General features: G+C 43.2%; 1 protein-coding gene and 1 long non-coding RNA gene across 3 annotated transcripts in view; one reads left to right on the plus strand and one right to left on the minus strand.

The window, feature by feature from the left end:
• Positions 1-4,206, minus strand: part of LOC141523374 (uncharacterized) — a 50,289-nt gene extending 46,083 nt beyond the window's left edge. For both annotated transcript variants that reach the window (XR_012478468.1, XR_012478469.1), the window contains exons 1-2: positions 4,075-4,206; positions 2,244-2,313 (exon numbers count right to left, since the gene is read on the minus strand). This is a non-coding gene — a long non-coding RNA (uncharacterized LOC141523374). The remainder of the gene's footprint in view (positions 1-2,243; positions 2,314-4,074) is intronic.
• The window catches only part of NUDT3 (nudix hydrolase 3), a 96,529-nt gene continuing 86,211 nt past the window's right edge, over positions 3,927-14,244 (plus strand). Inside the window, exon 1 of the mRNA XM_074236517.1 lies at positions 3,927-4,232. Within this exon, the coding sequence (XP_074092618.1) occupies positions 4,134-4,232 (99 nt within the window). The 5' untranslated portion in view covers positions 3,927-4,133. The remainder of the gene's footprint in view (positions 4,233-14,244) is intronic.

Raw genomic sequence — 14,244 nt, forward strand, 5'->3', positions numbered from 1 at the left:
GTCAAGATTTGCATGACTTCAAAGGGATTAAAATGTAAGAAGAATGTAAAGTTAGGAAAGGATTGGGAAGGCTTTAGAAGTCAAACAGAGGATTTTTTATTTGATATCAGATGATATGGTCTGACCTTTGTTTTAGTAAGATCACTTTGATCAATGAGTGGATGATGGACTGAAAGTGAGGAGAGATGAGGCATGGAAACCAAACAGTGGGATATTGCAATAATCCAGATGTGAAGTGATAAAGGCTGAGAATATTGGTAACTTGATGCTATCATAAGAAACAAGAAATGCCTCCTCCCCTGCCCACTCCTACACCCCCACCCCCACCCCCTAGGACATTGAGTGGAGACACCATGCTGAAGTTAAAGGACAAGTACTGGAAGGGAATATCATATATCATAGGTTCTTTTGAGTAATATTTCACTTCCTTGATATGTCACATTTTTTTCCCATTATATATGGAGATATATAATGAAAATCAAGAAGAGGAAAAAGATTAGGAAATATGCAGGGATTTATGCTAACTAAAAAAGTTAAGACTTCACATTAAAAGGACATAAGTCTAAGAGTAGATACTATAGTAGATAAAAGTCAACAGCATAGAGATGAAGCAAGTATATGTTGAAACTTCAATGAAATAAATTTAAGACAAATGAAATAAAGCTTTAAGCAATGGTCCATAAATGCCTGAAGTTGATTATCATAGTAAATGTTAGGTTCCCTAGGCTGGAATTTAGGGTTTGGTAAAGAATTCATAGGACCACATTTGCCTCTGGAATGCAAAGGCAAGAAATAACAAATTTATTAAAAATTACAGTAAACAATAGATAAATGATAGAGAAAACTGGTCAAACATCTTATAGAGAGTTAAGAATTCTTTCAGAGATAGGGCCACATGGAAAAAAATACATAGTAGGAAACCAGGCTCTCCTTAAATGCCCTTCTGGGAGGGAGGGAACAGGGGCACCATTTACTCAGGTTAATATCTACTGAAGGAGGGGTTAATATTTGGTTTAAGGTAACATGTATTTCACATGTATAACTATCCTGTATGGGACCAAGATCAAACATTTTACATATATATATGTATGTATGTATATATAATTCAGAATGGCTTAGGATTCACAAGGACATAGGGGTCTCTTTTACCACAAATGAGGTTTACAAAAGCCAATACAGAAGGAAAAAAGAACATTTTAACAATATGGAAAAGATTTCAATATTTTTCTGTACTCATAGTTCCCTGCTTCATGTTGAAGGAATAAAATAAATTTATTCCTTAATCCAACCTACCTACTTTATGGATAAGCAAAGCGAGTCACAGAGAAGTAAATACATTTGTTCAAGGCCACAAAGGTAATAAAGTCCTATTCTGAAGTTCACTGTGGCATGAAGGTAGCCCCGGGCTCTTAAAGGTAATGCTATGGAAATTAAGCCTTAGTTGGCCCTAATACTAAGTAGGAGGTGCTTAAACTATCAACCTGCTGGCATGGCCTGTCCTGGAAAGACCAACCTTACTAAGTAAAGGAGAGGTTTGCCATCAGCTGATGAAGCTTTTTGGCCAGTACAGCTCATAAACTGAGACTATATCCACAATGATCATCAGATCATAGATTTAAATCTATGGTAGGGACCTTAAAGGTAAATTTGTCTAACCTTATTTTTTTATGGGTAAGGACACTGAGTTCTGTAGAGGTAAGACATGGCCAAGAGCTAGCATAGCAAGTAACTGACTCCAGACCTAGTATCTCTTCCACTTTTTCAAACAGATTAAATTATATACTTTTCACAATAATGAAATAAGAATTCACAGCTTTTGAAGTCATAATATATTATTATTATCAGTTTTAGTTTTGTAAGGCAATGGTTAAGTGACTTGCCAAAGGGCACAGAGCTAGCTCATTTTTATTTTTTATGGTTTTTGCAAGGAAAATAAGCGTTAAGTGACTTGCCCAAGGCTACACAGCTAGGTAACCCATAATATATTATTAAAGGAAGTTAAAGGAACGTTTTTGACTAATTTCTAATCTTTTCAGTTTGATACTTAAGGCAGCCACACCCTCCCAAAGAACTTCTGCCGTTTAGTCCTGTCGATTCTGAGATCCCATTTGGGGTTTTCTTGGTAAAGATACCTCCTCCTGCTCATTTTCCAGATGAGAAAACTGAGACAAAGAAGGTGAAGTGACTCGCCTAGGGTCACGCAGGTAAAAAGTATCTGAGGCTTGGCCCTCTGGGTCACCTACCTGCTGAGTCCAAGGAATTCACTTTCAGGCTAAACGTGGGATCCTTGAACCGTGACTCTTCTGGGTGGGGCTGGGGAAGAGAAACATCAATAAGAAGTCTTAGGTGACTGAAAAAGATTTGCTGTGGAACATCTCAGAAAACCGGGGGGAACCTAGAACTTGTACTCGGAAGCTTTGCTCCGGAAGGGGCAGGGGGAGGCCCTGGGTCCAAAGAGGTTCAAGGGTGACCAAAAGAAGTCCGGGAACAAGGGAGGCGAGTGGGGGGCACCGGACTCCCCGTCCCCTCACCCTCACAAGGCAACCATGCAACCACCCGGGGATGAAGCGTGGGGGTGGCAAAGGACCAAAAGCCAGCGAGGACCCACAGGGAGGAGCGCCTCGGGCTGGGCACCAGGGGATGCCCTGACATTTTTTGGAAGTATTTTGTCACATTAAAAGAAATGTATGATGGGCGCGTGGAGATCACAGTGGGAGGGCGGAAGGTGGGTTCAGGCCCCTTGCCCGCGGGCACACACACACACATATACACAGACAAACACACACACATGGGCACACACATATATACACAGACAAACACACACACGGGCACACACATATACACAGACAAACACACATGGGCACACACATATACAAACACACACATACACGGGCACACACATATACACAAACACACACACAGGCACACACATACACAAACACACACACAGGCACACACACATATATACACAGACAAACACACACACGGGCACACACACATATACACAGACAAACACGGACACACACATACACAAACACACACATATACACAGACAAACACACACACGGGCACACACATACACAAACACACACACGGGCACACACATACACAGACAAACACACACAGGCACACACACATATACACAGATAAACACACACACGGGCACACACACATACACAGACAAACACACACGGGCACACACACATATACACAGATAAACACACACGGGCACACACACATATACACAGACAAACACACACGGGCACACACATATACACAGACAAACACACACGGGCACACACATATACACAGACATACACACGGGCACACACATATACACAAACACACACGGGCACACACATATACACAGACACACACACGGGCACACACACACACACACACACACACACACACACACACACACGTGAAGGAAGAGCGGCTCTGGGGCCGTGTCCACGCCTGGGACACGAGCAGCGTGGTCTGAGCGGCCCCCGGGGGGCGGCTAGGTGGCGCAGTGCATAGAGCACCGGCCCTGGAGTCCGGAGGACCTGGGTTCAAATTTGAGCTCAGACCTAGCTGCGTGGCCTTGGGCAAGCCACTTAACCCCGTTGCCTAGCAAAAAAACTAAAAAAAAAAACAACCAAAAATAAAGGAATCGAACTGTGAGTGGCCCCGCCTCAGCCCGCACGGGAGCGGGGCGCAGCCGCCCCCAGCCCCGCCCCGGGCCGGCCCCTCCCGGGCGCCCGTTTGCGCCGGCGCCGTGGGCGCAGGCTCGGGCCGCGCCGGCCGGGGGCGCCATTCCCGAAGCCCGCCTGCGCCCGGAGCGCGGGAGCCGCCCGCCCGCCCGGCGCGGCCTTACGCCGCTGACGCAGCGCGCCCCAAGATGGCGGCCCGGTCGTCGTCGGGGGCGGCGGCGCCGGCGGAGGGGGCGGCGGCGGCCGTGGAGCGGGCGGCGGCGGCGGCCGTGACGGAGGCGGCGGCGGGCCTGGGGCGGCAGGAATGAGGCGGCGCGGCGGCAGGGCGCTGTAGCGGAGAAGCGGCTCCTTCCCTCCTCCCTCCGGCCCGGCCCCTTACCCGGCGGCGGCTCGGCTCTCCGCGTCCCCTCCCCCTCCCGCCCGACCCGGGCCCGGACGATGATGAAGCTCAAGTCGAACCAGACCCGGACCTACGACGGCGACGGCTACAAGAAGCGGGCCGCGTGCCTGTGCTTCCGCACCGAGAGCGAGGAGGAGGTGAGGGCGCGGGGCCGGGCCGCGCCGGGCCGCACCCAGGCACGCCCGCGGCCCGGGCCCGGGAGGAGGGGGCGGGGCGCGGGGAGGGAGGGCGAGCCCCGGGAAGTGCGGGCCCCGAGCGGGGCGAGCGGCCCGGCCCGGCCGCCCTCCTGCTGCAGGCGGCACCGCCGACAAGCCTGCCGAGGTCAGCTTTGTTAGCTGGATGCTACTTACTCTTCAAGGCCGAAACCCGGCATTAAGGTCTCATTCCTTCCATTGCATTGAAGTAAGGGCCTTTGGGCAAGAAAAGCTCGGAGGGGGGTGTGAAGAGGCTAGGAATGCTTTGAATTATGGATTTGGTTTTGGTAGTTGGGGAAAAAAATCTGTGCATCTTGAAATCGTTTCTGTGCTGAATGCTTCAGAAGTAAAAAACAGACTTTGGAAAGCTGCCCGTGGTAGAATGGTCAAATCAAAGTGGAAACAAACTTTAAAATCCAGTATGTTATACAGAAAGAAAGCATTCAGCAGTGTGTTAATGGTGGGCAACCTACAGCATATATATTGAAATGGGGAAAGAAATCTGAGCCAAAACCCATGAGAAGAAACTGTGATTGATTAAATGATGGGTTGTCTGTATATGCCGTCCTGAGAGATTTTAGAAGAAGGCAGAATTAAAATTAAGGTCTAAGGTGAATTCTTATGACAGTACAATCCAAGGGATATATACTTTGGGTACTGGCACTTGTTTTAAAGGCTTCCAAAGCAAAAGCATTATAAAAGAGATTCTAAACAATGCCTTTTTGTAAATTACATATTCTATTGGGACAGAAAGTGGCTGTCTTAGTTTCCCAGGAATTTTGATTACTATCTTGTTTGTACTTTTAATATGTTAGATGGTGTTATAAATGAATGAAAAGAAAAACCTGCTAGAGTGAGAGAAAATTATACATTTTATTCACAAACCTTGCAAGATACACCTTACAAGGAACAGGTACTTCACCTAGTCATGAAGCACAAATTAGTCTTCAAAGTCAAGTAATTTATGGTCTTCAGAAATTCTTTCCCCTCCCTCTTGGATAGTCAGAGTTTGACTTGCGATCTAAGAGGTCCACCCATTCCATGACATGCCCCTAATTTGATCCCCCCCACATCATCAGATGTATGATATGCTAAAGAACCCCAATCTTGACAGGGGGTGTGTGCATTAATATTCATTTACCTAATTGTGCAAACTCAGCAGCATTAGGTCAAGATCTCTGGGTCACTCTTAACCCTTAACCTGTTGACGATCAGTTTGAGGTTTAGTATCCTTGGAATGGGATTAGGAAAACTCTTCTACAGGCAGCTAGGTGGCACAGTGGATAAAGCACAACCCTGGAGTCTGGAGTACCTGGGTTCAAATGCAGTCTCAAACACTTAATTACTTAGTCATGTGGCCTTGGGCAAGCCACTTAACCCTATTTGCCTTGCAAAAAAGCCTTAAAAAAAACAGGTTACTAGTCTTGTTCCATTCTGACAAAATTTGTACAGAATGGGAGGGATTAAATAACCTAGATTGTTAAAGTGATTTGGGATTTGACCACATTTGAACCCAGGTACTCCTGACTCCAAGGCCAGTGCTTTATCCACTACGCCACCTAGCTGCCCCCCCCTTCTTATTTTTTTTAGTTTTTTTTTTTTTGCAAGGCAATGGGGTTAAGTGGCTTGTCCAAGGCCACACAGCTAGGTAATTATTAAGTGTCTGAGACCAGATTTGAACCCAGGTACTCCTGACTCCAAGGCTTTATCCACTACGCCACCTAGCCGCCCCTCCCTTTTCTTTTTAATAACAACTTGGTCTTCACACTTCACCAGCAGTGTCTTTCTCAAATTAATTCGCAATCCTCATCCTCAATAGGACTACTGACTTTCCCCATCAATGTCTTTACCTCTTCCTTATTAGAACTGTACACCTGTACTAATTTGTTGATAGAATCTTATACTGTGAGTTATTAACTGGATCATACACGGGAGACACACACAGCTAATAGGATTCTCCCACTTAGGGCCAATGGTAAGATACCCAGTAACTATTTCCACCATCAGCTAGTAAACCAATTCATCCAAGAGGTACTAAATGGGTTTGTCCAGGTTTGGACTGGAACATCTGCCAACTTTCTAATATCCCTAGCTATCTTCTTTACCACCTGCCCATTGTCATCTGTCTTTAAGCAGCAGCTTGACAAGTTTAATTTACCAGGTAGTCTAGTACCAATCTATGTTGAATACTCTCACCTCTCTTGTTTGTGTGGCTTGGGTAGCCAGCAGGTCCAAGACTCTAGCTGTTTGATTGGTAATTATTTCAACTATAGCTTGGAGTCTTATTAGCCTATTCAGGATATAAATTGGGGTTCCATAGCCCCAACTCCCATCCTGTGCCCAGGTAGTAGGCCCTTAAGTCTAGATAACTCCCTGACCAACTCTTTGGACAACTGAGTCTAGGCAGTAGTCCTACGAATCCAATAATGTCCCTCTAGTGCTAGTTGGTCTTCCAGGAATAGTTTCCAACAAATGGATAATACTGTTCTTCTTCTTTACTTCCAAGGGGCCCTCTTAAATAGGCCATATAATCATCATAATAGGTGCATTTCCAAAGTTGCTGTAACTCCTTGCACTGCAATTTTTTTATACCAATGTCTTTAGAAACGTCTTCCTGGCTTCAAAATCCAAACTAAATTCCTGGTTTTGTGCCATAAGGATCAACCAAGAATAGTTAATAATACCTAGTGATGTTCCTTAAATTATCTTTCTTGCAAATGGCCATTTCAGCACTTTCCTTGCAAGTCCATACTAACGCATAATCAGTTTCCCTTAACAAATGCCCCAGTTTGCACATCTTTACAAGGGATCCAGGTACCATCATTCATCTCACATGAGTCTGAGGCCACCTATCTCTAAGTCATACAGTCCTGAATATATATACCCTGCTTCTGTACATGTCCAGACATTTGCTACTCCCCAGGCAAATATCCTGGCCAGTCATTTATAAAGAATAGTCACCCTGAACTGACTCAATCCCATGCCACTGGTGTCTCTCTCCTCTGGATCAGAATCCTGTGCCACCATGCACAGGGACTGAGAATCTAGGCCAGACCTAGGGGTACTCAAGGCCAATTCTCAAACTGCTATAAACTATGGCAAGTCCAACAGCCACACCAAAAGACTGGGCATCGACTTCTGCCAGCTAGACTCTCCTCCCATCTTTACTAATACCCTGTTGTCTGAATCAGAGATAGGACTCATTCCCTATACAGACTCACATAGCTATAATAATGCCACCCAATAATCCCCTCTTTCTTTCTCAGTGGAGAAGAGCTTAAGTAGGGGTGTCACACTTACAGAGTCAAGGGGAAATTACAGATAATGTACACCTAGGTGAGAGATGGTGGAGATAACCGGGCTGGTGTAGCTCCTCTCTTCTCTTCTCCCTTGGAGGCATCCAATGTCCTTCAGCAGTTTCTGAATCTGTTCCAAAAAGTCCTCTCCAGCTCTGGTGACTAGTTGAGACCTTGTCTTCTGGTGGAGAAACTGCTTAACACCTTATTCAGATCAAAACACATGCTTCTGTCACTAAACAATGAGATCCTGGAGCTTATTACAATTTACATTTTGCCTTATTGCCCTATTGACACATAGCTCACTTTTAACACAAACTTCCATTAGTATTTTACTACATGAGCAAACTCACAAGCTTGAGTCAATTGGGAGTTTGCTTCATACACATACATTCAACAGTTGTCTTTGTTCTAAGAGTACCCAGCATCTAGCTTAAAAGAAAACAATTTTAACCTTTGCTTCTCATTACAACAACAATTCCTTAACAACATCCTTAACCAAAATGAATTTTTTTCCTCCAAATATTCCCATATTTTCCTTTTCCTGATATACTTAGCTAACTCACACTCCTTTCCTGAAACTGCAGTTATCCTAAGAATTACCCCTCTAATACAAAAACTAAGGAAACTTCCTGTCTTAGCATGTAGCTGATAGCAGGTGTCAGAGCCAGACACCTAACCCATCTCTGGTTATTAGATCTACTTTACCTAAAACTTTCCAGGACATTAAAGGAAATTTCCTTTATGAGTATTGAATGTCAGTGTCCAGGCAGAGGTCACATGGGTAAGTCAAATGTCTTAGGCCAGATTTATTCTTCCAAGTGAGATATTATCCAAATGTCATTTTGGGGAAATTAAGTCAAAGGGTTCCAACCTCAGCCACACTGAGAAACCGCCCTTCAGCTACCCATCCCTGTCACCTGACATTCTTGGCCCATTAGCTTCTTTGGCTCCAACAACATGACATTTACTCAGCATTTCTTTTTGTTGTCCATCCTGGTATCTGACATAAGAGAAAATTAAAAGTCCCATGATCTAAAATGGTTGTTTTACCTAGTTAGAACTTCCAGGGGCGGCTAGGTGGCACAGTGGATAAAGCACTGGCCCCGGAGTCAGGCCCTGGGTTCAAATGTGGTCTCAGACACTTAATAATTACCTAGCTGTGTGGCCTTGGGCAAGCCACTTAACCACATTTGCCTTGCACAAACCTGAAAACAACAACAACAAAAAAAAACCTTCCAGTGAATGCAGTTCACTGAATTGCAATTATAATCTTAATGGGCCCCAATTAATGAACCCCCTACCTAAAGCTCGATTATACTTCCTGGGTCTTTGCCTAAAACCTGGTATTCTAACTATGACTGGCTCTATAGGCCTGTCTCTTACCTCTTACTAGAGACAATCCCTTTGTCTGAAATCATATCCACTCCATCTCTATAAGGATGACATATCAGATTCCCCTTGGCTAGAGAAACCTCCTTCTAGCCTGTTGTATCTTACAACAAATAAATGCCTCCTTTGTCCAGGAGATTGCACAGAGAAATATCAAATTATCTTGTGTTTATCTTTCCTATATTATAGAGTGCTTTTACTTCAAAGCAAACAACCATTGCTTTGGAATATACATATATAGACCCAAAATATTCCCAATTCACATACATAGCTAGAAACTTCTATACATAAACTTGTTTACCCACTAGCTATCCTCAACATACAAATGGTTATTTTTCCCCAGGCAATTGGGTTGAGTGACTTGTCCAAGGTCACACAGCTAAGCAATCACTAAGTATCTGAAGCGTGATCTGAACCCAGGTCTCCTGACTCTGGGGCTAGTGCTATATCCACTGAGCCACCTAGCCACCCCCTAATACACAAATTGCTTTTCAGAATTCTTTAAAACCATTAAAACATCTGAGGTAGCCTTAAATTTCCAACATGCATTATTAATTTCATTATAACAGAACAGCAATAAGAGTAACAGAATAACACACAAATTACTAGATCTTTTAGAGCAATCCTTCCATTATTACATTATTCATGAACCCACAGATCTATCCCAGAAAGGGTCATACTTTTTCATATTTTTCTTATTGCCCTTCAAAGCAATCACACTTTCATCTCAGGCTTTAACAATACAGTATTTAAATAACATATTCACAGTAGATAGCTAAATATTGCAAATATAGTCTCCTTGCAGTTACAAAAGAATCACATGACTGATAACATCTTATTCATCAATACGTTACCTTGCAATAGGGCCCACAATTGCAGTTTGTTCAGAGCCCCCCATCAGCTGTCTGCAGTTTCCAAGAGAGAAGTCCATGTTCTTGACTTCTTTGAACTTAAAACATGCATTGTTAATATATATTAAACATTAAGATTCTTATTTAAACATCTCATTTCCCTTAGAACAAGAGCAAAATAATACCCATGTTCTTTACGCTTTTGTCTGTTTACCAAAATTCTCAGAATCCAATCTCATACGTGACATATTTAAAATCCCAATGTAATTACAACTCAACTAACTTCCCAACAGTTTAGTTTGACAAAAAACTTTATATACAGAGAATCTAGCACTCACATTCCAACCGCTCTATCCAAAATAAAAGTACCATTGTTAGCATTATTAAACTCAACATTAAAACCAAAAAGATTTGTTGGCCAAGGTCTGTGGTTTCCCCAAAAGAAATCAGTAAACATCCCTGATAACCTAGGTATTTCTCTTCTTAGTAACCCAGTACCACTTTTCTTTAACCCAAAGGTGTTACAATAGAGTTTAAAATCCCAAACCATGTAACTCCTTGCAAAAGTTATAATAGTGTTAAAATAGTTTAATCCCAAACTAATTTAACAATCTAGGTTATTTAATTCCTCCCATTCTGTACAAATTGTCAGAATGTTACAACACTAGTATCCCTCTTTTAAAACCCTCAGCATGATTTCCAAAACTCTAGTTCAGAAACTTTAAAAATAATGCGAGTCATCACTCGGGCCACATAGCCAGTAGATATTCATTAAACGTGATTTCCTTTTAATAAACGAGTCTCTTAACTCCTGGATCTTATACATTTTTTTCCTTTCCAATCATACATCCCACCTGTGGAGGGATCTTTCCCTTTAAGGCTTAAGCACTTGAGCTCTCCTGTCTATCCCCCCTCCCTCCACGGGTGGGTGGGTAACTTAGGTAGACTCAGTCCAGGGTTCAAGTTTTAACAAGATGGGAATGTGCTCAAGACCACCATGTGTCTAACCCACCACCCCTTCCCCCAATCCAGGGAGAAAGCATAGGATCTTTCCCAGACACTTGTAAGGATAAAGTCTTTCCTCCTAGAACTTCTCAATCTTTCTCTTCTCTTAAACTCTTCTAAACTCTCCCCCCCAAAATACAGCTTTTTCTCTTTAAGAATCCCTCTCCCTGGGACAGGAATTCAGGAAAGCCTGGAGGGAATTGCATGAACTGATGTTGAGAGAGATGAGCAGAACCAGAAAAACACTGTATTACCCTAACAGCAACATGGGGGTGATGTTCAACCTTGCTTTCATTCCGTCAGGGACAATTTTGGGCTGTCTGCAAAGGAGAGTGCCATCTGTATCCAGAGAAAGAACCATGGAGTTTGAACAAAGTTCAAGGACCATTCCCTTTAATTTAGAAAAAAAAACATATTGTCTGATCTTGTTATCTCTTAGACTTAAGGATATGATTTCTCTCTCATCACACTCAATTTGTATCAATGTAAAACATGGAAACAAAATAAAGACTGAAAGATTGCTTTCTGTGGGGGTGGGGTGGGGGAGGGAAGTAAGATTGGGGGAAAAATTGTAAAATTCAAATAATATCTTCAATAAATAATAAAAAAAAGAATCCCCCTCCCTTCCCTTAACTCTTAACACACCTTGCACTGACTTAACACACCTTGCCGCTGACTCAGTGAGGGAAGGGCTGATTTCTACGTGATGGCCACTGCACACTACTTCCTTCTCCCCCACCTTCTGAAACTCCTGGGCCCAACTCCCAGCTAACTCTCTTTTAAAACTTGAGCTGGGTCCCCAGACCCTAAAAGATACACAACATAGAACAAATGCACACACTCCCACAGGAACATTCAAACTCACTTACACAGCATTGGATCCAATTGGCTTCCTTAATTTAGAAAGCATTTCTTTTTCTCCTGTCTCCAGACTTCCCCTTTCCTCTTGGGCCCCGCTGTTAGCCTCCTTCTCTCTAGGAGCATCCAGAGGATCACACCTGTTTTTTATCTTTTTCTAACTTGCTTAGACATAATTTAGCATTCCCAATTATCCAGAATGTTGCATATTCCACCTCTTTATTTAAAGGTACCTTATGGTTCACTGTTCATCAGACCCAAACCTTGGCCACCAGACATACTGTCTTTGGATGGGGATTTGTGGTCATTCAGAATCTGATGAACTTAGTTTTCTCTTTACTCTGGACAGCATCCTTGCTGTCCCAGCTAGCTCATTTCCTAACTAAAGGCCTCTCCTTGAGTATTGGATGGGGGGGGTCTCTTCCTTCCCTCTCTGAGGTGCCTTTTCAACCCCTGGTCTCCCATCTAGGACTTCCTTTCCTGGAATTGTCTAGAATCAGCCTTGAAAAATAAAAACCAAAGTTTCCCTACCTTTCTGTGTCATTTCCACAATTTTCCATCACTCTCTGTCCATGGCAGGGTTTTAGGTCCATTCAGAGATCCACCCAAGGGAACCCAGGAAAAGAAACGAGGATCTGGCTTGAAATCAAGTTATGAGTGCTCCTTCCCCTCCCCCCCTCTTCTGGGGCTTTCTTGAGGGGGTTCTGAAGATCCTGGCACGAGCCCCCAAATTGTTATAAATGAATGAAAAGAAAAACCTGCTAGAGTGAGAGAAAATTGTACATTTTATTCACGAACCTTGCAAGATACATCTTTCAAGGTACAGGCACTTCACCTAGGCATCAAGCTCGAATTAGTCTTCAAAGTCAGGCAATTTATGGTCTTCAGAAACTCTTTCCCCTCCCTCTTGGATGTTCATATAGGCTCTCAGAGTTTGAGTTACAATCTAAGAGGTCCACCCATTCTATGACATGCCCCTAATTTGATCCCCCCCACATCATAGGATGCATGATATGCTAAAGAACTTCAATGGTGACTGGGGGTGTGTGGGTTAATATTCAATTACCTAATTGTGCAAACTCAGCAGCATTAGGTCAAGATCTCTAGGTCACTCTTGACTGGTTGAGAATTTGGGGTTTGGTATCTCTGGAATGGGATTAGGAAAAGTCTTCCAGTCTCATGATTGGTTGGGCCATTCCCCCTTTGTAATGGATTCCCCTCCACAACCTGTGAAGACCAACACCCTACATTTCTCACATCAACTTAGAAATGGAGATCACCCATTGAAGTAGTTTAGACTGAGATGAGAATAAAACCCAGCTCTGGGACACCTACAATTAAAGAATGTTATCTGGATAAGGATCTAGCAAAAAAGATTGAGAAGAAACAGTCTGATTAGGTAGGAAGAAAACCAGGAGAAAATAGTTTCCTGAAAATCTAGAGAGAAGAGAGGGAAGGTGATCGATCACCAGTGTCAAAGGAAGCAGAGAAGTCAAAGAGAAGGAGGATTGAGAGGGCCATTGGATTTGGCAATTAAGAGAGCAGTTTTGGTGGAATGATAAGGTCAGAAGCCAGACTTAAGAAGAAAGAGAATAGATGGTATAAGTACCTATTGTAGGTGACCTTATCCAGGAGTTTAGTCACCAAGGGAAGAAAAGTTATAGAACGAAAGTGAGAATGGAAGTATCAAGTAAGGATTTTTAAAGGATGGGGGAGACATTTTCATTTTTGAAACTTATAGGGAAGATATCAGTGGAATAGGAGAGACTGAAGATAAATGCCTGAGGGGGCATTCTTTTGATGGAGACATATTGGAATGGGATCTCTTATCTAGGAAGAAGGATTAGTCTTGGTAATAAGGAGTAAGGCCACTTCATCATGTAAGATAGGGGTGAAGAGGGATAAAATGGCAGAAGGCAACTGAGTGATAGGAAATGCAGAGGGAAGGAACTTACAGCAAATGCCTCAAATTATTTTTGTAACATACAGTGCAAATTTTTCAGCTGAGAGAAGGGGGAAGGAAAGCCATTGGAGGTTTGAGGAGAGATGAAAAGATTTAGAAGAGCAACTATGGGGAAGTAAGATAGTGACTTGATAAGGGAGATATGATTGTCTAGCAGCAGTGAGGATGAAGTTCTGTTACATAATTTTGTTATTCATAGTTGAATGATAGGTAGAAGAATTGAGTGGTTGGGTTTTTAGAAAGAGTCAATATGCATATTAAGCCCTCAAGTATAAGACCAGCTGCTGAAATGACTTGAAGCTTTCTTTTATACTTTTGTTTTTTGAAAGGCGGTGGGGAGGGGCAGCTAGGTGGCGCAGTGAATAGAGCACCGGCCTTGCAGTCAGGAGTACCTGGGTTCAAATCCGACCTCAGACACTTAATAATTACCTAACCCTTGGGCAAACCACTTAACCCCATTGCCTTGCAAAAAAAAAAATCTAAAAAAAAAAGTGAAAGGCAGTGGGGGGGGGGGTTAAGTGACCTGCCCATGATCACAGGAGGTAATTATTGTCTTAGTTTGGATTTAAATTCAAGTCCTCCTCTATTCA

This window comes from Macrotis lagotis, chromosome 5, assembly GCF_037893015.1.
Source record: "Macrotis lagotis isolate mMagLag1 chromosome 5, bilby.v1.9.chrom.fasta, whole genome shotgun sequence".
Classification (NCBI taxonomy): Eukaryota; Metazoa; Chordata; class Mammalia; order Peramelemorphia; family Peramelidae; genus Macrotis; species Macrotis lagotis.